Source organism: Anguilla rostrata, chromosome 18, assembly GCF_018555375.3.
Source record: "Anguilla rostrata isolate EN2019 chromosome 18, ASM1855537v3, whole genome shotgun sequence".
Taxonomy (NCBI): domain Eukaryota; kingdom Metazoa; phylum Chordata; class Actinopteri; order Anguilliformes; family Anguillidae; genus Anguilla; species Anguilla rostrata.
Genome location: NC_057950.1, coordinates 18,332,518 through 18,354,427, shown reverse-complemented (window position 1 = coordinate 18,354,427; position 21,910 = coordinate 18,332,518). Strand labels below are relative to the sequence as shown.

Genomic DNA, 21,910 nt, shown 5'->3' with positions numbered 1-21,910 from the left:
CACCTAAAAACAGCATGTAGAAACAAATACATAAAAATATTTGAATTGATTTTGCTATGTGCGAATACGAATGTGTCTAGTAAGTAAAGTTGTTGACGGGTTTCAAGTTGTTAAATAACTTGAATGCTTCAAATATTTGCGGTTGCTCGTTCTCTCAGCGGGGCAGTTCCTCGCGGTGAGGCGAGTTATGGAGATACGCCCGTTGTCACCGACGGTATGATTTTAACATTGTTTGTCGGTAACACAGTAGTTCTTGTAGTCCATCGTAACTCATGCATGGACCTGGTATGGCACAGAGGTGGGCTTTTGCAAAGGGCACGAAAAAATAAGCATTTATTTTCCCACAGGATAAGGGCACATGCATGAACCATGAGAGACCGGGAGCGGATAGCCCACAGTCCTCTCTGATTGGTTATTGAGTTGAAGAAGGGGCATGTGTAGCAGCCTGGCTATCGTTGGGGTTGCTTGGTCCCTCTCCCAGCTGCTAAGTGTGCACGGTGCACGGGGGAGGAAGGGTAGAGCAAAGCGAATGAGGAGGGGGAGGAGAAAGGACGCAGGCAATCGTGTATGTGTGTGTGAGGGGCGGAACTCACTGAAGCCAGACAGTGTTGTCGGCGCACTGCACAGCTGAAGCCTCACTATACGTCATTCTTTTCGGGGACAGCATTAGCGCAGCTGACGGCACTGTCTTGGCTTTTTAGTAGGCTAACCAGTGGTGGGGAATTTCTCTCTCCGCACCGGAACGCCATTGTGTGACTGGATCTTCACTATTGCCTGAAGAGTGGAGACTCTGGAAACGATGTAGCGAAGGAGTTTATTGTGGACACAGTCGTTTAGTCTTTAAACAAGCTCTGTTTACCAACGAGTAATCCCGATGCTTCACTTAAAACCTCAGGTGGAACTAAATGTGGTAAGTGCCGCTTTCAGACATCTGAAGTAGCCTACAAAATGTCTAAATATAGCGCATCTAGTTAACTTGGCTACCTTGCGAACTACTGTTGCTGGAATTACTGTAACATTAAATGTCGTTTGCCTTTTTATATCTCATTGGTAGAGATAGTAATGCTGTCCAGTAAACGATGACATGTATAAATAAAAGTGCAAATATAATGTTATAAGAAGTATTTTTCGATTATTTGTGGTCAGACTGTATTACAAGCTCGTGCTGGTCTGTAGCCAAAGTTCAGCTGCACGAACGTCGCGCTACCGTTGCTAGCGAGTGAGCGAGCTGTGTCAGTCCCGATCTCTATGCATGCTATTTTAGTGGCGGTTGACCTTCTGGTCGTAATTTCGGAGTAAACTTGCGTTGTACTGGCTGCGGCGTCCTGGAAAGCATGGTATGCTCTCTCATTTTGCATGCGTTGGTTATTATGTTTGAGTGTTTCGCCAAGTACATGCATTCGAATTGGCGCATTAGATGGATAGCAGTTAGTGGAATGGCTATTTAGCTGGTGTTCGGCGATTTTCTTTCAGTTTTGCCCTCAGCTAACAAGCTAGCCAGCTAGAGGGCTACACCGTTGGACGCTCACGAAGTCAGATGCGGAGCATGATTTATTTTCTATTGTAAAGTAGAATACATCCGAATGTTTGTATTTGTCGATGTAACAATTAGCTATCTAGCTTGATCACAAATGCAGCGAAGTCGCTCTCGAAGGCATGGAGGTGTTGATTCTTTAATGAAAATGTATGTGCACCAAGGCTTTTTCGATTTTAAAGTTATAAGCGTACGCTTTAAGAGTTCGGTGACGTTGAAGACTAGGATAAAACGGGACTCGCTTCTCGCGTTGTTGACAACCTTATTAAATTAAATCTTAAATTAGATACCCTGCCAATTATTTATTTATGTATATATTTGCTTGTATCCACGTATGTTTTGTTTATTCTTTCGGACTTGTATTGAATTAATGTTTAGTTGAAAGACCCCATTAGTTTACCAGTAGCTGGTATTGACTGAGCGAGCTGTTTATCAGATTATTTGAAGAACTTGGGCACCGACTACTGAGTATAGTGACTCGCTCCAAGTACAGGAAGTTGGTTTAAAAGAAACGTCATATACTTTTTAGCGATTCATCCTGTTTAGCCTAGCTAGTGTACTTCGATGTGTTTTGAAAGGGAAGCGCTATTCATTTTTATCCAGGCTGATATTTTGCGGTTATTGTATTGTCAGTTCTGAATATGCACCATGTGTATGACATTAGTGCGATGTGATTTAATTTAGTGCAAAAATGTCCTGAGATGTTCAATTTTGTTGTCCGTGTTATAGGCAAACTCATCCACACTTTGTAATCTGATGAATGTTTATATATTTGTCCTTTTATTATGTAGCATATTTCTAAAATATACTTCGCATCAATTGTCAGTTAAACTTAGACAATCTTTGGGCTTGTGTCGTGTACCATGGATGTAAATTAATCAGTTCTCTTATAGGCTATTTTTAAATCTGTCACATCATTGAGCCGCTTCATCGTGATCACCGTTAGCCCTTCTGTGGAATACAGGGAAAGCACGGTATAGCACCACTTTAGGATTACTGAGTGTGCGGCGTGTCTCATTGAAGCTGTGGTTAGGGTACGCTGAGGATTTAGTAGTGAGACGCTGTTGGCTGGTGATTTCATGGGCCAAAGAACATTTGTACGTCCGAGAGGGTTCAAGGTGCAGCTGGGTTTGCAACCCGGCAATACTCCTATGTTAGAGTTGATTGTTTTCCAGTGCTTGGTTTATAACTCATAGTAGGCCTGTACATTTGAATACAGTCTCTTTTCCAATAAATGGGCTTACATAGAACGTTTTGATTATTGTTTCTGATGTTCTTGCAGCAAGGTGTGACCTGACAAACTCACTGGGTTAGAGTAGGCTACCCTGGTCCAGGAGCTTATTGTGTTCTTATAATTATGTTTCATCTGAATGCTTAAGTGTAGAATTTAGTAGTTTTTGAAGTTGAATGAATGCAGGTGACTGTTATGAAGGCCTCAGAAGTCTTCAGGATGGTGGAACTCTGGGAGTGGTCTTAATTCGTTTCCGATCTTTGACAGCGTTTTCACTGTGGAGTGTGTTTAGTATCTTGTCAATGTAGAGGATCTTTGGTGCCATGAAATTATGTCACAGCAGGACAGCTCCTGCCGACAGTTTATTTCAGGTTGGGCTTTAATACAGACAGTCTACGGCTAAGACTGTGAGAAGTGGCTCTGAAGAAGGTGCTCTCCTCCTCCTCGTGACCGATGTGCTGATGGACTGATTGAGTGTTGTAATGTCTAGCATTTGCTTGCTAGAGGTCCTAAAAGGCAGTTCTGATGTAGTCACAGCCACTACGGACATTTTCAGTTTTGCCTTGTTGTCTCTTGGAGGAGAATCATCTGTGTTATCTTTCACCTAACCACCTCTGCGTAAGGATGCAAATTTCATGCAATTCTTTTAATCGATCATCGGCGATTAACTGATAAGCCTAAAATCTAGCTACTATATGGCCTATAAAAAGAATGACTCAAAATAGGCCTTCCAGTTAATCAGTTGTATATATCAGAGGTTTTATTAAGACATGCTAAAACTATCATTATTACGGGATTTGCATTGTGTATGAAGGCCATAACCGCCAGAAACGAAATTAGAAAGAAACAAAATTATTCAAAGACGCATTCACGGACTGAGAAATCTGTGCAGGAGGGGAGGGACCACTGAAATTTTTATTACAGACTGGCTGAACTGCTACTGCAATGGTGACAAAAGATATTACATATTAATGCGTAACTTTATAATAAACAAATGAACTGCTCCCTCACAAGACACAGTCCTCTCTCCTGGATCTCACTCACAACGCACAGTCCTCTCTCCTGGATCTCCCTCGCAAGACACAGTCCTCTCTCATTGGAGAAATCGCATTCCCTGTTCAAACTTGTTCTACATGTGTTGGATATCAAAATGTAGGCCTATTGCACTGTTGTTTTGTCAGTCACATCCATCATTTGGTTTCTGCATACCATTTGAGCATGGTAGAGCCCATTCCAAGGACAGGCAGTACTTTAATGTGCTTTTATGTTGCCTGAAAACAAATGTATCCATTCTGCCACAGATCCACGTTCTCTCTGACTTCAAGTTCCTGTCCTGTGTTTTTCCCCCTTTTCAATGGCATATGATTGTTTTAGTCAACAACAATATATGCCTCGTATAAATTATTATTATTATTTTAAGTAGCCTATTTATTTTTCCAGCTTGCTAGTAACTAATCATACATTTCCAAATAATATGTATGTATTGACTAGCGGTTGTTGGGGCCATGGGATCAGGGGCAGCGCCAGGGATTTTGGGACCCATGAAAAGATCTTACGTTGGGGCCCCACCATCCCAGGCCACCCTGTCCCTGCTCAGCACAATTCTTTGAGAGTCCCTTTCTGTCAGGCCCTTGGAATCATCCTACCCACCTCCTCCCCCATACGGCATCATTGCATGGGAAAAATGAAGGGTCCGTTGTCAGTATGTAAACTCAAAACCTTTGCAAAACCCATAGTTTATTTGCATTTTAGAATCTGTCATCCTCAAACATGAGCACTGCAAATCTTACTTGAAAGCTGCTTGGGCACATCTCAGTTTTTAAGAATGAATGTAACCCTCATCTCTTGAAGCTGGAGGTCAGTAATACGAAGAAACACATCGCTGCTGAAAACTGCACTATTGTACACAATGCTACTTTAATGCATTAATAGTAAGGCATTACCTCACTCGTTATATCAGTCCCATTGTCGTGTTATACTAACTGGAGGAGAGTGGTGTGGGCACAGTTTGTGATGATACATTTTAAAAATAACATTGTGATGTCACACAGTCTGATTAAGCCCATCTCCTAAATCCAGTTGTCCACAGCAGACTTGGAACTTGGAACTCAGTATTTTCAAAATGAATGTGCTCGTGTAATGCGTATTTCACAAATAACTTCCAAAATACTGGAATAGGTATAAATTGCAGCCATGACTTTTTGCAGTTTTGAGTTTAACACTAAGTAACCAGTGCGTCTGTGTTGTTGAGGTTGTCCGATTTTCAGAGTGACCTGAATTCCCTCTGAGTATGTGAAGTTCACCCACAATTTTTCGCCCTTAATAGTCCCTTTCCAAAATAATGGAGGGTCTACGCTTTTTTAAGCACTTGAGGAAAGACTTTTTTGTAAGTACTCTAAACCACTTGCTCTGGGTAGGCTATAATGTGGTCTATCTTCTGTCTTTCATAGAACAGTGCAGAGCAGAAGGGAAACATTTCTTTCTTTCTTTATTTTTTCTTCCCAAGCCACCTGGAATTCTAAAGCCGTGCCTACTCACCTGCGTGAATCGGTCGCTGTGAGGAAATGCAGCCTTCATCAGCCTGCCAAACAAGTGCTACGTCAGCATTTGTCCTCAGCTTCACCCGAACCCCGCTTGTCCTCAAGCCTGTTTACTTTTGTAGAACCCAGTCAAATGCAAGTGAACATTTTAAAGTCACTGACAAAGGCAGATGTTAATTTATTCCACGTCTCCAGCTCTGCGCAGTCCAATGTGCGAGTGTGTTGCAGGCTGACGGTGTGTCCGTCGACGGGTTGCCTAGCATCCCACATAGGCTAGCTGTTGACATCTGCCGCCTGTTGTTAGCGACTGTCCGTGATGCTCTCTGGAGATTCAGAATGCTTGCTGCTTACAGGTAATGATGCCTGCTAGCACCAGCTGCCGAGGATGGGATGAGGCAAAATGTAATGGTGAACAGTGTGGCTGTGGTCGGTGAATTTAATTCTTCCAGTACATTTGGTGTGTTGGTGTGAAAGGTGTGAAGTGTTCACTCTTAACATTAGCACTTGCCTGTCTCCATGGGACACTCTGTCCTGCTGTATTGACCTGCTTTGCTTCACCTGGCCATTCTGTGGTGGCCTGGGTCCACCAGTAGGGCTTGTGCTGGGTTCATGTTGAGTGGAAAGCAGGGCAGGTGGGTTTGGACTGTTCTGTGAATACAGTGTGCAGAAGGGTTCAGAAAACTGATGGCTGTGTGTTTGTTTTTATGTTTGTGTGTGTGTGTATGCGTGTGTGGTGTACGTGCATGTGTGTGTGGTGCACATGTGTGTGGGTGTGTACATGCGTGTGTGTGTGTGTGTGCATGTGTGGTGTACTTGTGTGTGTGTGTGGTGTACGTGCGTGTGTGTAGTGTGTGTGTGGTGCATGTGGTGTATGTGTGTGTGGTGCACGTGCGTGTGTGTGGTGCGTGTGGTGTGCGTGTGTGTGTGGTGCACGTGTGTGTGTGTGGGTATGTGTGTGGTGTACATGTGTGTGTGTGTGTGGTGCGTGTGTGGTGTACTTGTGTGTGTGTGGTGCACGTGTGTGGGTGTGTGCGTGGTGTACGTGCGTGTGTGTGTGTGGTGCATGTGTGGTGTACTTGTGTGTGTGGGTGTGTGCGTGGTGTATGTGCATGTGTGTGGTGTGTGTGGTGAATGTGTGTGTGTGGTGCACGTGTGTGTGTGTGTGGTACGTGTGGTGTATGTGAGTGTGGTGCACATGTGCGTGCGTGGTGTACGTGCGTGTGTGTGGTACGTGTGGTGTATGTGAGTGTGGTTCACGTGCATGTGCGTGTGTGGGTGTGTGCGCGCATGCATTTGCCCTTAGGACCTGAAATAGCACAGCGAAGAGAGAAGGGGGAGGGGAGGCATGTAGACAAAGATATCCCATTACAGGATCATAGTATCACTGCAAACTCCAGCTTCTGTGCCCGTGTTTTTTGCCTACCTGTCTTATAAATTTGTGTAAATATCCTGCTGGGCATATCTGTTTTCTTAAACAGTTTTGCTTAATCCTAGAAATCCTCAACTTTGTCCTAGCTATTAGCCTCTTTATGGCACAGCTGGAAATTGGGAAATCTAAAGTAGAACCAGGTAGGCTACAGTTTTGATTCTGCCTACTCTTCTGCAGATTTTTCTGTCGAGAAGATCTAGAAGCACACATGGATTTATGTTACTTCAGTCCATTAACAAAATTGCAGGCACACCCAATCAGATGAGAGCTGTAGGCAGCAATTTCTTCATCATAACATAATATAGCCCAGCCCTAAAGCAAGAAACAAGCACATATTTTAACCTCGGAGAAAGCGTACCTTATGTAGTCACAATCCTGAGACCACACGTCTCTTATCTGTGCCTTATATCTGTGCTTTACGTACCGGCAGATTGTCTGCCATCTTGTGAAGAAATGTGATGCTTCTCTCCTGGTTGGTGCAGAGTGGAGCACTACTGTGCATGGAGGTCTAATGGAAACACAAACTGGACCTGTGTTTGTAGTTCTGGGTCCCTGTTTCAGATTCCACCTGTATGTGTGACAAGCTACTGAGAGCCGTCTTTCAGTGGAAGTTTGTTGTTTCTTTGTTGGGTTGCTGATCTTTTTTTTATTTTTGAAAACTTCACCTTGTTACCGGTTGCTGTGTTTCAGGTAACAGTTGGCAGGAAATGAGTAGCGTAGCTTTCAGCCTACATTGTAATCTAGAATAGGGGTTTGCCAAGTTTTTTAAAAAACTTTTTGTTCTTCGAAGCAATTGTGCCAGCTTCAGGAGTTTTGGTGGGGAAAGTCCCGCACATGTAATAGAGAAATGTTTTTCCTGTATTGGCCCTAATTTTAAGTGTTCTGCTGCATCAACCCTTTCAGGGCCAAAGACATTAGCACACTGATTTCCATTGCTTAAGTGTGTGCGCGCGAGTGTGCGTGTGCATGATCACCCACTATTAAGTGTGGGAGTAAAGGAAGCAGTGCCTGACTGGAGATGGTCTGAAATGCCACTCAGAGTTATTAGGGGGCGGAGCCTAACGCACGTGCCTGGCAGTCACACTGGGTGTCAGGTGTCAGTCAGGAAGTGGAGCAGGCGAGCGTCGGGCCCTCTCTCAGCCACAGCCAGCCTGAACAGGCCCTCCCTTCCCCTCCCCCCTCCCACCTCCCACCTCCACAGCCTTTAAGTGCTGTCAGCCAATCACATTGCAGCAAAGGGACTGCGCATGGCAAATGAGCTGGAGTGTCCAGAGTAGAGAGTCCAGAAGCGGGGGAGTGGGAGTTGTGAAGAGGGGCGGGGCTATGGTGGTGTTTTTCAAGTCGCTCCTGCAGGTCTTTGCCGTGAGTCACTACGACTCGTACAGCTGCCTCCTCACTCCACTGAAAATCCCTCTCCCTCTCTTCCTTCCTCCCATAATTCTTCATAATTGAGTCCTCACATATTTTGATATGTGTTGCCAAAGCTTTATGTAAACACATTATATTGAGCATAAACTACAACTGTCTCTGTATCTATCTCTATCTCTCTGTTTATAATTGTCCCCGTCTCTCTCAGACTGAACTGTGCCAGTGTCCTGTCCAAAGAAGATATGCAATTCTGCTAGGAGACCTCTGTCACACATTCTGCGGCTTTTCCAGTAGTTTTGGCTCTGTATAAATTGACTCTACCTTTGTAGCTGCTGCTAAACACAGAGCAGGAACAGTATTTAACTCTTCAAGGTGTGAGATCACAAATATGAGATTAGAGTGTTCTTATCTGAACTTTCTAATGCTGATGTAGCAATCAGTACTGGTAATTGACAGCAGAGTTCTAGAGCACTCACTTAGAATTTTGAAAAAACAGTCCAAAAAAAGCCTCCTCTTTAATTGTTTAAAATCTGCCCTTTTTTCCCAGCTGACGTTGTTCGTCACGGTAACAGGCGACGAGGTGACTGGCCCGGGCGCTTGCTCTTCCTGGAGGAGTGGGCGCAGTGCAGGCTGGGTGAGAGCCCAGCGCGTACGGCCCGTCAGTCTGGATTAGGCTCAGAAACCGCTGCGGCGCCTTCGCCGTGCATCATGGGAATGCTTGTGGGAAGAGTCATAAGGAGGGAGTGTCCTGCCTCCCTTTCAGGCCACAGTTAGAAGCTGCTGATCTTTTAAGTTTCCAGTTTTCTCCAGTGACAGTTGGCCATGCTCTGTTTATTGTTGCCTTCTAGATTGTGTCTGCTCATGACCCATTCAGTGGCCCATCTTTATTGCAGGTCAGGGAAACTGGATTCAGATTGTGGCTGTATTCCCAGAAGTGACAACTGGTTGTGCTTTTAATATTTCTTTCATGTTTTAAACGCTGTAGCCAATATAACCATTACATTTGAATAAAAACGGTTAGATTATCTTGACCTGTTCAGCAGACAAGGACAGGGTGGGCATGTATCCTGTGCTCATTAATATTCATATCTGTAGGACATGTTATATGTAAACCGTTCCTCGTTGCTAGGTTAGAGTAGGTTGTCCCCTGCAGTGACATTAGACTACCAGACAAAACAAAAGGAAGCAAGATAAGCTAAGCTTTACCATCATAGCGAAATTCCCTGCCTAAAATCTCTTAAGCCCTTGCTCCTCTAGGGAGCATAGGCCATTGACAAATGTCAATGCCTAAAATGGGCTAGGTTTATTGTGTTTAAATGCATTTGCAAAGTTATTGTGTTACTATCACATAATATGCAAGATTTACGTGACTATACCATGAAATCTTGAGTGCGCAATCATGTCTACATCATGAATGGGCTAGCGTAATGTAACAAAGTTCTCAACAGTGGCAGATTGGCCACATTTCATGCCAATCAAATGTACCTGTCGAGACGTGTATTAGAAGCTGTAGGGAAGAGGGATGAAAACAAGAAGAATTTTAATATTGACTGATGCATTTTTAAAATGACACTCAATTTACCCACATGACCTTGGCGATCGACTGGTCATAATGAACCAGATTCTACTGAAGCTAATTTATCCTGTCTAAGGTTGCGCGTAAACTTTAAAAACTTGAAGTGCAGTATCATTCACGACCAAATTGCACCAATAAATGCACAGAGTTTTCTTAATTGTTCCGGGTGTTTTCTGTTTTTTAAATGGAATTTTTGCGCTGCTTCTCCTATAGGTGGCTTAGGTGGCTTGAAAAAACACTTAAGCGAATCACCCAAGACATCTCAATGCAGGAAAAACCCTGAAAAGTGTTCCGTGTGTCACGCAACAGAAGTGAAGGTTCTTTTTCCGGTTTGCTCGGATTGGCTGAGGTGATTCAGGGAGTCTGTGAATCTCTGAATTTGGGCCCTGTCAGCGACCACGATCATCTCCCTACCAGCCTGAGGTTGTTGCTGGGGTGACTGAAAGTAGTCTGGGTTTGTGTAGGCAGGTCCCTTCGCTGACAGAGGCCTGTTCTAAGGGTGTGTGAGTGGAGTGCGTGTCACGTTTGCACGCACACTAATTGTCCTTGTGTCTTCGTTCGTATGGATCTCTCAGCACATGACTATTTGTACAGGAAAAGTTGAGTCACCAGAATCCAGTCGGACTGCCAGCTCGGGTGCTGCATAGCAGGTTACTCAGAATTAACACATTAAATGCCACACAGACTGTGAGAGCCGTTTTGGGGCCCCAGACATTCAAAAATCTGAATGTGCCATTTTAACAATACTTTTTGTTCCATTTTAAATTTAAGTAGAATGCTACCGATGTCAACAGGCAAACTGTTGAAAAGTGTTTTGATGTCTCAGCTTTTGCTTAGCGTAGCACATCAGCATGTGAATGTGCATAATTTAATCCTTTCCTTCAATCAGTCATAAAGAAATAACCCTTAAAGTGTAAGATTTAAAATGTGTGATTAGAATGTTCTTGACTGAACATTCTAATGCTGATGTAACAGTCAGTACTTGTAACTGAAAGTTCTAGAACATGAACTTAAAATTTTGAAAAAAACATTCCAAATACCTCCTCTTCAAAGCGTCATAAGCAGTTACAGGTTATTATATGTCATACGCAGTATAATGGCTGATTTTATCTGCAGTGATTAACAGTGTCCTGTGTCCCTGCTGCAGATTTATGTTGGGTAAAGGGGCGAAGCGGAAACTGGAAGAGGATGAGGACGGGCTGGAAGGCAAAGCGCTGGCGTCGGGCGGGGCCGCGGACGGGCCGTCCAAGGTGTCGTACACGCTGCAGCGCCAGACCATCTTCAACATCTCCCTGATGAAGCTGTACAGCCAGCGGCCGCCGCCGGAGCCCAGCCTGGCCCGCCGCGTGCTCATCAACAACATGCTCCGCCGCATCCAGGAGGAGCTGCGCTGGGAGGGCGGGCCGCGCCCCATCCTGTTCCCGCCCTCCGCCCCGCCCGACGACCCCGCCGACGAGGGCTTCCGCGAGGCCCAGCCCGCCTTCGGCGCCCTGTCCGCGGCGGCGACGGCGGCCACGCCCACGTCTCCTTCCCCTCAGGCCCTGCCCCAACCTCCGCCCCTCCCCGCCCTGCCCGTCTCCGCCCCTCCGGATTCCTGCCTCACCCCCGCCTCCCTCCTGGAGGACGACGCCGCCTCTTTTTGCACTTCCCCGCCCCCCCACACCGCCCTGGCCCATCCCCTCCTTCATCACGGCCTGTCCAGACTGCCCCCCGCCTCCACGGCTCTGGACGACACTGGGGGGCTGGGTCCACCGGCCGCGGAACACGCTACGACTACTACCTCCTCCGTCACCGTGGCGCCCCACCCGCTCCTGGCCGGGTCCGACTCTAAGGACTGCAGCAAGACCTGCAGCCAAAAGTTCGAGGGGCTGGTCTCGCAGCTGGAGGGCCGCGCGGGTGTGGCCACCAAGGCAGAGTCGAGACTGATGGACTCCCTGCCCCCCAGCGGCCTGGACATTAGCCCCTCCTCCTCTTCGGGATTCCTCACAGATCTGGCCTTGGACGACATCCTGTTCGCGGACATTGACACCTCCATGTATGACTTTGACCCCTGCACCACCACCACGGCGGGGGTCACTGCTTCCAAAATGGCCCCCATGGTGATGTCGGACGACCTCTTCAAGACCCTGTCCCCCTATGGGGGTACCCCCACCTCCGCCCCCCCTGCCCAGCCCTTTAAAATGGACCTCACTGAACTGGACCACATCATGGAGGTTCTTGTTGGTTCTTGATTCACAATTTTAAAAACAACAAAAACTTTCAAGACAGAAAAAAAGAGAACATTTTATTTCATCTGTGTGTTTTTGTACAGTTTTCTAAAAACAGTTGAAATAATTAACTGATACTACTACACAATACTGTGCATGCATTGTCCTTCGCTTTCCAAAAACAAAAAGATGAACACTTGGCTTCTAGCTAATTTGAGTGCCTTTCATCTGTCACTAGTCACATAACCACTTTTAACTTGCAGCGCTTTTTTTTATTTCAGTCAGTTTTTTTTGTTGTAGGTGTTTTTTTTAAATATCACTGAAAAATGAAAAATGCAATAACCTTTTAAAGACTTGGTTACCCTCTCAGAAAAAGCAAGATGAACTTTAATGAAGCACAAAGCGTGTACAAAGTAAAGTCGCATGTGTCTCTGTTTCAACTGTCCTCTCATTTACTGTCATTGTCAGAAACATTTGTGAGAAGTATTATTATTATTATTATTGTTGTTATTATTATTATTTTAATATTATTATTTTGTTGTTGCTGTGGTTGTTGTAGTTTCCTGTTGCTCTTGATTAAGCAGTCTATTAGTACTGGTTGTATTATTCTGACTGTCCATTTCAAACTGCTGTACACATGGAATTGTATTTTTCTACCAAATCTCTGAATTGAGAATGTTGTTTCCTAACATTGATGAAAAGCACATACTTTGATACGACTGTTTAGCTGACCCAAAAATTGACAAGAATATGTTGTACTTTTATACAAAGTCACCTGAATTATGACTGTAGGATGTGTCCAGGAAATCCATGAAAAGCTTTACTTACTGCCTTTGTAAAGCTGTATGAATTCAGCGCGAGAGGGAATTCATCCAAATCAGATTTTCAAAGTATTGATGAACATAATTCTGTATGTTTACGCTTCTGAGCAATCGTCTTCCTTAGTCTCTATATTCCTCAGTCATTTAATGTGATGGTACCGATGAGAAAAAAAGACTACTCTCATCACCAGAAATTAATTTTAGGTTTACTTTTCAATGAAACGTGCGTTTTACTGAGTATAATTGGCTGGTTTTTAATGATATTTCAGTTTGAAGTATTTGAAGGCTAACTATAATTAGTATCATAACATTTATTATTGATTAGTTCTCTGACCTAATAAATGCTGATGAGAACGTCAGTCTACAAGATAACTAAGCAAGCTGAATTATCTGCGACTCTTCAGTGAAGAGGTGGCATGCTGTTTCACAGAACACACACACACACACACACACACTCTGTGTCTCAAGCTCCATAATTTCTCACTTTCCCAACCCTTAAATGCAGCAAACTGTGTTCCTTCACTTCTGCTGTGCATCATGTTGTGCGTGCTGTCGGGTCCATGCCCCTGCTGGCGAGCGTGCTGTAATACCCCGCGCATGGCTTTGTAACGGTACGCGAGCGCGCTTTGCCGGTTGGGTGGCGGCCTGGTCGCGGCGGAACACGAGCTGGGTTCTGCATGAGTAACTTCCTCATTAATTTATTGTTTTGTTTCTTAATGCTTCGCCGCGTTAGCACGGGCAGGGGCGAAGCACGGCGTTCTTTTTTCCTGTCGGCGCGCGCTCAGCGCACAACGGCCTTTAGGCACAAACGGGCCTTTGGGGGGGGGGGGAGGCCCCACCGCTGCCGGCCTGAGGGAGCGGGCGTGCCGGAGTGAACGAGCGGGGGGCGGGGGTGTTATCGGCCGTGCGAGGAGACCATGAGATTACATTGCCTGGGAGATCCGTGGAACATGGTGACAGCAGCTTGTGAGTTAAACAAATATTTTGCTTTATATATATATATATATATATATATATATATATATATATATATATATATACACACAGGCTATATAGCACATCGGATAGTATGCAGGTATCTGCAACAAACCACTTAAAACACGTCAGGTGATGCGTCAGTCATGGAGGCTAGCTGTGAGTGCTCGCTTGTTGCCAACTTATGGAGCCATTTTTGCTTTATTCCTGTATTGAAACAAAAAAAAAACGTAAATCCTGTACCTTGTTCGTCAACAGTGGTATCCAGCATTCCATATGCAAAATGCATATTGCGTATAGTGACGGGATATTCTGGGACAGCCTTTATTTCTGTGACTCATGTTCTTGCTTTACTTGAAGCAGAGTGTCAAGTGAATGAAAAACAAAGAGATTACAATAATGAGTGGAACCCAGGCATGTATGGGTTTCCGGTACCCAAAAGAGATGCAAGAACTTAAACTAGAATTTGCGCAAAAATCATTGTCCTGCCATTGCCTTGGATTTAACCAATCATATGACAGTCCAGCAGGTGTGGGCCTGACCAATATGCCCACCTGAGTGATGTCACCTACATGTTTATACCAATGGGATCTTGCTGTCTGTCTTGAGATTTCTGAAGCCTGGAGAGGGAGGGGCAGTCCTCACAATAACTGCTGATTCACAGCCCTGACAGCCTGGTTTCCCAGTGCAGCCATTTCTGTTTGTGAAAGGTGGAATCAGCCATGAGAGGAATGCTACTGGGAATTAGGAATACATCCCGCTGACTGAGTCTGTGGGGAAGTGGTTAAACAGTGACCGGGGGAGTGCAGAACACACAATACTATTATTAATTTATATGTAATTAATAAGTTTAATGGTTTAAAATATTTTGGTTTTGAAGTGATTGTTCAGTTTATTTATTCATTTCCTGTGTAAATATATTTATTTTCCATGTGAAGCTAACATCTGTATTGTAATGTGTACAGAATGTATGGTAGGAATGTTCTTTTCTTTTAGGAATGTGTATTACAGTATCTATGGAATTTGGGTGAAAGCCATGTTTATGTTAATGCATTTTTGTTTGTTTTTTTGAATTGGTGAGGTATCTGTACCAGTTCCTGGTTTAACACTCTGTAAACCCAATCAGGTGGTGACAACGGTGTCTCATTTTGGTATATATGCGTCAGTTTTGTGTCCCTGGAGAAAGACTGGATAAGCAAGACACAATGCAACATATGCAACTTTGTTCTCACAAACGTTGGAGAATGAAGTCTCTGAACCTGAGCTTGACCTGTGAAACGGCGTTGTCAGCCACTGATGCCAAACCGTGCTGAAATGTCTAAGAGAAGACGAGTGCAGTGTGTTTCTCCTGTACCTTCAGTTTGAACAATCATTTCTGCTGTTCCCTGTGGACTAGGCAGCAAAATTTTAATATGCAGTAAAAAGGGGGGTGGGGGTTGGGACATTGGTTGGGGTTGGGAGTGTGACCGCATGCGGATTTCGGTATAGGCTGAGGTTTGGATTTGGGTTTGGGAGCGGTGTGTGTGGGGATGCTCTTCCATTCAAAAAGCAGGCTGTATGTTACATACATCCTGGAGCTGTGCCTTTTTCTATGCAATATTATCAATATATTTGTCAGTGGGGGCGGAGACAAGCATAAACACTGACTACTGTATTTGCATCGACTTATGGACTATAGCATCTATTACAATGGTCAGGTGTATATGAATTTGAAACAGTCTTACTTTTGTAGTTTTATATTATACAATAAACTATATAAAGAATATTGCTTGTGTTTTTTAATTTTTTTAATGAGAAATATTTCATTTTCACAAGTCATTATTGTGACCTATGAACACCTATGTACTTAATCTTAAACATTGGCTAAAGCTTGACCATGGTCAAATACAGTCATGTACTTCAATGTTGCATGTACACATGAAACATGTATGTACAGTATATCATATATTATATATTGCTTTACAAACGTGCTCATGAAGGAAGTCACACTATTTGCGGAGAAGAAAAAAGATGCTTTCACTGTGAGCCACTGCTGTACAGAAATGTTGATTGAATCTTGGCCCAGCTCGGTAGTCATCCTGTACCGCATTTTTCTCCGGTGTCCCCATAAGCCCCGCCCCCTCTTGTCCTGTATCAACAGTTGCCGCAGTTTTCTCCCATGACTCACCCTGCCGTAAGCTGGCATCTATTTTCAGGGGCTGGAGCGTGTGTGGAGCCTGGGGCTGGAGCGTGTGTGGAGCGTGGGGCTGGAGCGTGTGTGGAGCGTGGGGCTGGAGCGTGTGTGGAGTGTGGGGCTGGAGCGTGTGTGGAGCGTGGGGCTGGAGCGTGTGTGGAGCGTGGGGCTGGAGCGTGTGGAGCCTGGGGCTGGAGCGTGTGTGGAGCGTGGGGCTGGAGCGCGTGTGGAGCGTGGGGCTGGAGCGTGTGTGTGGAGCGTGGGGCTGGAGCGCGTGTGGAGCGTGGGGCTGGGGTGTGTGTGGAGCATGGGGCTGGAGCGTGTGTGGAGCCTGGGGCTGGAGCGTGTGTGGAGCGTGGGGCTGGAGCGCGTGTGGAGCGTGGGGCTGGAGCGTGTGTGTGGAGCGTGGGGCTGGAGCGCGTGTGGAGCGTGGGGCTGGGGTGTGTGTGGAGCATGGGGCTGAAGCGTGTGTGGAGCCTGGGGCTGGGGTGTGTGTGGAGCATGGGGTTGGGGTGTGTGTGGAGTGTGGGGCTGGGGTGTGTGTGGAGCATGGGGCTGAAGCGTGTGTGGAGCCTGGGCTGGGGTGTGTGTGGAGCATGGGGTTGGGGTGTGTGTGGAGTGTGGGGCTGGGGTGTGTGTGGAGCGTGGGGCTGGAGCGCGTGTGGAGCATGGGTTGGGGTGTGTGTGGAGCGTGGGGCTGGAGCGCGTGTGGAGCATGGGGCTGGGGTGTGTGTGGAGCGTGGGGCTGGAGCGCGTGTGGAGCAGGGCTGGGTGTGTGAGCGTGGGTTGGGGTGTGTGGAGGTGGGCTGGAGCGCGTGTGGAGCGTGGAGCAGGAGCGCGTGTGGAGCGTGGGGCTGGGGCGCGTGTGGAGCGTGGGGCTGGGGTGTGTGTGGAGCGTGGGGCTGGAGCGCGTGTGGAGTGTGGAGCAGGAGCACTTTGTGGAGCGTGGGGTTGGGGTGTGTGTGGAGCGTGGGGCTGGAGTGCGCGTGGAGTGTGGAGCAGGAGCGCGTGTGGAGCGTGGGGCTGGGGTGCGTGTGGAGCATGGGGTTGGGGTGTGTGTGGAGTGTGGGGCTGGAGCGCGTGGGGCTGGAGCACAGGCACCAGAGACTGTCTCCGTGCAACATGAGGCTTCCTCCTCTGCTCTCTTTGACGGCTGAACTTAATGCTGACTCTCCAGAGATGACTGCACTTAATTGTTTTTAAGCGTCACGCAATGAGATTGTACACACACACACCAGTTATCACATACTGAACTGACTCAAGGCAACAACTGCAAAAGGGATTTGTAAATAGAGTGTATTCCATGTAATCCAGTCTATAATGTAGGCTTTTTGGCCATCTGTTTTTTTATAAAATAGTGACAGTTTATAACTGCTCAATGGCACTGTTTTCAGTCACTGTTTTTGTAAATTGTCTTTGTCTCCCTTTTGGTATTAATGAAAAATTTTGTGTCAGTGAACACAACATTGAGCCAAAACTGTTATACTGCCACGTTTCCATAAAAGAATGCATCCTACCTAGCAGCAGGCGTGTTGTATTACCGACTGATGCTAAAGCTAAGTCAGACTCCATTGGTGAAAGGCCACGTGAAGGGATTGGTTGATTTTCGATGAGGCTCGATGGCCTTCAGAGCAGAAGCATGACAGCGAATAGCTGCAATTTCATTGGTTGACAGGAGAAGTGGGAGGACAGCAGAACATTTCTGTTCCTGTCAGGTTTACTCTGTGTGTCAGCTATTGGAATGACCCTGTTCCTCTGGGTTTGGTAAGGGAGGCAGTGCCTCCCCACTATTGCCTGAAGCCCTGCCTCCCCACAGCTGCCCCACCTCCACCACCACCACCACCCTCTTCCCTCCTCAGGATTGTCATGCAGCTGGCCACACTTTTACATAACACCCAGAATGCCTCTCTGCTGCTCCCGCTGGCTGGAATGCGGAACGACAGCCCAGGCTGAGGACTCGTCCTCACGTGACTCCGTGAGCTCTTCCCCACAGTACACAGCAGCACGAGGTCTCTCCCTGTTTCTGCTCTCTTACAATAACAGCAGTGCACTGAAAGGAAAACACATTCACACACACACACAAACACACACACACACACACACATACACACACACACACACACACACACACACACACACACACAACACACACACACACAACACACACACACAAACACACACACACACACACACACAAACACACACACACACACACACACACAACACACACACACACACACACACACAAACACACACACACACACACACACACACACACAACACACACACACACACACATACACACATACACACACACACACACACATTAAACATCAATTAAATGTTTCAGCATTATTTGCACTGTGCATGATCAGTGGCTAATGTTTGCAGCCATGTGAAGATACACATGATGTGCAGACAGCAGAATCAGAAAAGCTGAAGTGATTGAAAGTATATTTAGTAAACACGTAGGACAGGAGCCGTGTCATCACCACCGTAAAACTATAAAGATCCGGAGTGTTCAAATAATGCACAAAAGCCACGTTTGAAAACAGCAGCCTTAAAACTCTCTAGCAAAAGCACATAGAGTACAGTTAGATTAGGCCAGTGCTAAAGGTCAGCTGCAGTTAATCATTAAAAGCTGCACTGCCAATCTAGATATGGAGACATTGAGCAGATTGCCACAGACAATATTCAAAATCTCCCACAATGCTAAAGTCCTGATATGTGACTCATTCAAATTATTCCTCAGAGGTGCAGATAAATTTTTTGGAATTGTGTACTCACTGCCACTGAAAATCAAGCAGATACCTTCTTCTGTCCTCAGGGGCTACACCTACAGACATGCCTCAAGAAGAACATGTAATGCATGTGCCCTGATGCTAAAGGACAGCTGGTCCGCATGCACAAATACATGCCCTGAATTTGAGCCAGGAATTCCCACACATGGCCACACAGAGTGTGATGCGTGTGGTTTGTGCCCACATATGTGGGTCCTGGTTCAGTTACTAAAGACATGGTGTGACTTCTGGACAGAAGAAAGCTCAGCGACAGCTGTCTTTAAAAAACGCTGCTGAGAAAATTATTTAGGGTATTTATGAGAATGAGTTTTGGCAATAAGCTGTTTTGTGAAAATGCGTAAAAATGAAAATGCCACATAAGGTTGCGCAAAAGAAAGCATCTCTTATTTCAAAATTTCATGGACAATTAATTCATGCAGCTCCTGTGGGGCTTATTTTGGACACTGATAAACATGGACAGAAGAATATCAGTGGTCATCACACTTCAGGATGCTCACATTAATGTTCATTTGAAATATGACCATAAGTAGGATAAAAATCATTATTCAGAATATTGTGTGCATGCCAATGAAGTTGAACATATAACAGGTCCTGTGGAGAAACCGGGGCTCGGAAGATCACATATTTTGTCCACAAGGGGGAGCCAGAGCAGGAAGGAGTCATGTGAAAGAGGAGGGGTCACAGTGAGCCATTGGAGTGAGTTTGGCTGCTCAGGCTGTCATTGAGCTGCGGTCTGTCCAGCTGGCCCAGCTCAGACCGTGGAGCGCGAATGGCGCCAGTCCTGGGCCCACCTGCACAGTGCTTCGCCTGAACAGCTGAAGAGAATGGAAACTCCACGCACAGGAAGGACACTGTAGCAACAGCAGCATTAGCCTAATTACACTGTGCTTCTGTTAAATAACGCTCATTAAATTTGCATGCATGACCACACTTAAGGGCGGACAAAAGTACACGCACTGAGCTATTGTTTAAAAATAAAAATTTAAAAATAGATCCAGAAATTAAATTGTGGATATATGATTTCATTTTCAGTTTTTTTAACTGCAAAAAAACTATAAAAATTGCAGTAAAAATTATTTTAAAAAGTAAAAAATTGTTTTGCTTTTTGTCATATCATTTGAGAGCTGTCCCAATTTCTGACTACCATTGTATCAACTTCAACAGTAGGATTAATCTCTACTCTTTTCTTTTTTTTTCTTTTTACTAGTGGGATGAACGTGGACTTAAATGCTTTAGTCCAGTGAGAACTCATGCGTTACTGAAACTGTTACCGTTTCATTTTTAAAAGCAAGCAACTTAGGGACTTACAGTATCGCCAGTTTTAACACCAGAAGACAAAACCATGCTAATCAAACATGACTTTACAAGATCTGAAAGCAAGACTTGTTGTGACACATTTCATGCTTTTGTCAGATTTGCCATATTTCAGAAGTCCATATTTCACAAGCACTATTAAAAAACATTATAGATACAATGTATGCCATTTGTTAGCTAGCCAGAAACACAATACTGGAGGCTGATGGCAGGAGTTAAGTTCATAATGATCTTAGAGCCTGGTTAAGGATGCTTTGACATTCTATTCTGGTAAATTATGACTTGTGACTCAAGTCCAGCCTGGACAGTGCTACTCGCTGACTGTGACCATGATTGTGAAGCAGCAGGACACCATCAGTACAGGTTTGTGTTGACAAGATTTCCTCAGGTTACTTTTGTATTAGTTCCTCCTGTAACGAACCGGATGTGCACAGACTACCATTCCTGTTGTCTGGGAGAGATGTAGCAACCACTCACGCTAATGCTAGTTATCCTGGAGTACTGTGTGGCCTGTAGCACAGGGAATATCCCAGCTTGTTTGTGAGGGCATCACAGTACAGTATACAGTACGTTTCCTTAGCTGTGGTCCTTCTACAGATGTTGGCGGCACAGTATTGATTGATGGATTTTACCTTTCCCGTGAGGCTTCAGGAATATGCTCAAACTTCATGTTGCATTGTAAAAGCCGTTCAATCCGGCCCACACACGATGGGATGGTCTTGCCGACAGGGTGCCACTAGGGTGCAATGCTACTTGTGTGCAGAAGAGGGCAGGCATAAACCAAATATAAAACGGTAACAAATCAGCTGACCGAGTTGCAGAGCGTCCCGGATATGTCTGTAGTTTCGTTTGGAAGCAGCAGCCTGTCTGTGCACATACCTACAAGACGCCTTTTAATGAAGGCTTTTCTGTTAGAACTGAAAATGCAGACGTGTCCCACCACTGCAGTGTGTGCAGTCAGTTCGGCAAGCAATTTCCCGATACAGCTGCTAAATTACGGGCGCCGCTGCACTGACGATTACGCAATCACCGGTGAGTTTACTGGGTAACATTATAAGCAAGTAAGCATACGCCCGAGGCCTCCTGGCCCCGGTCCACATTGGCACAGCGCAGATTAAGTCTGGCAGCGGGTTCATCTGCTACACTGTGTAACACTTTAATATACTGCTTGTTGGCTGATCGTGGGTTTTAAACATTCAACGTCAGCGCTATGCAGGGTGTTCAATATGGGTGTGAAGCACGCGCTGGCGTACCGGAACCGAAGCCTTCTTCAATTGGCACATGAATATTTAAAAATAACCGGCGTGAGTTTGCAGCCTACCTGCAGCGATACTCGCATCCAAGAAGCAAAAATAAAGGTTGGTGCTACTCTGACAAAGATCTTAATCACCACTCTGTGACTACTCAGTCAACTACGGCAGATGGTGTTTCAGAGTCCAACACTTCCCACAATTCTTTACTGTTGGTCAGACGCCCCTCAGCTATTATTGCTTTCATCCAAACATAATCAAATATGCGAGCGAAGAAATACAATTCACACAAACACCTAGCAACGTCTTGCATTAGTACATAACGAATTTTAATATTACGTTTGTCCTGTGCTGGATAGATTGTTTTTTGAAAATAAATATAGGTCACACAAAATATTTTTTCTCCTTATGAGCTTGACCTATTGTTGGGACTTTACTTTAAAAGAACAGATTAGTGCATTTCAATAACTACACATAAGTGCTTTAAAACCATTCCTGATGGTTTCCAAGATTTAAGTCACCAGGACTTGACAACAGAGTTTGATTAATGGAGTATGGAGTTGGCCCACCCTTTGCTGCTATAATAACCTGCACTCTTCTGGGAAGGCTTTATACTATATGTTGGAGCATTGTCACAGGGATTGGCTTCCATTCCGCCAGAAGAGCATTAGTGAGGTCGGGCAGATATTGG

General features: G+C 45.4%; 1 protein-coding gene across 2 annotated transcripts; it reads left to right on the top strand.

Annotated features, from left to right (window-relative positions):
• Positions 1-468: 468 nt before the first annotated feature.
• On the top strand, positions 469-15,446 carry LOC135244771 (SERTA domain-containing protein 2-like). 2 transcript variants are annotated; one of them, XM_064317321.1, is made up of 2 exons: positions 469-910; positions 10,826-15,446. In XM_064317321.1, exon 2 carries the CDS (start codon positions 10,830-10,832, stop codon positions 11,907-11,909), a length of 1,080 nt encoding a protein of 359 aa, XP_064173391.1. In that variant the 5' UTR covers positions 469-910; positions 10,826-10,829; the 3' UTR covers positions 11,910-15,446. The 2 variants fall into 2 exon arrangements, with proteins under 2 accessions (XP_064173391.1, XP_064173392.1); XM_064317322.1 differs by lacking the exon at positions 469-910 and adding an exon at positions 970-1,337.
• The last annotated feature ends 6,464 nt before the right edge of the window (positions 15,447-21,910 follow it).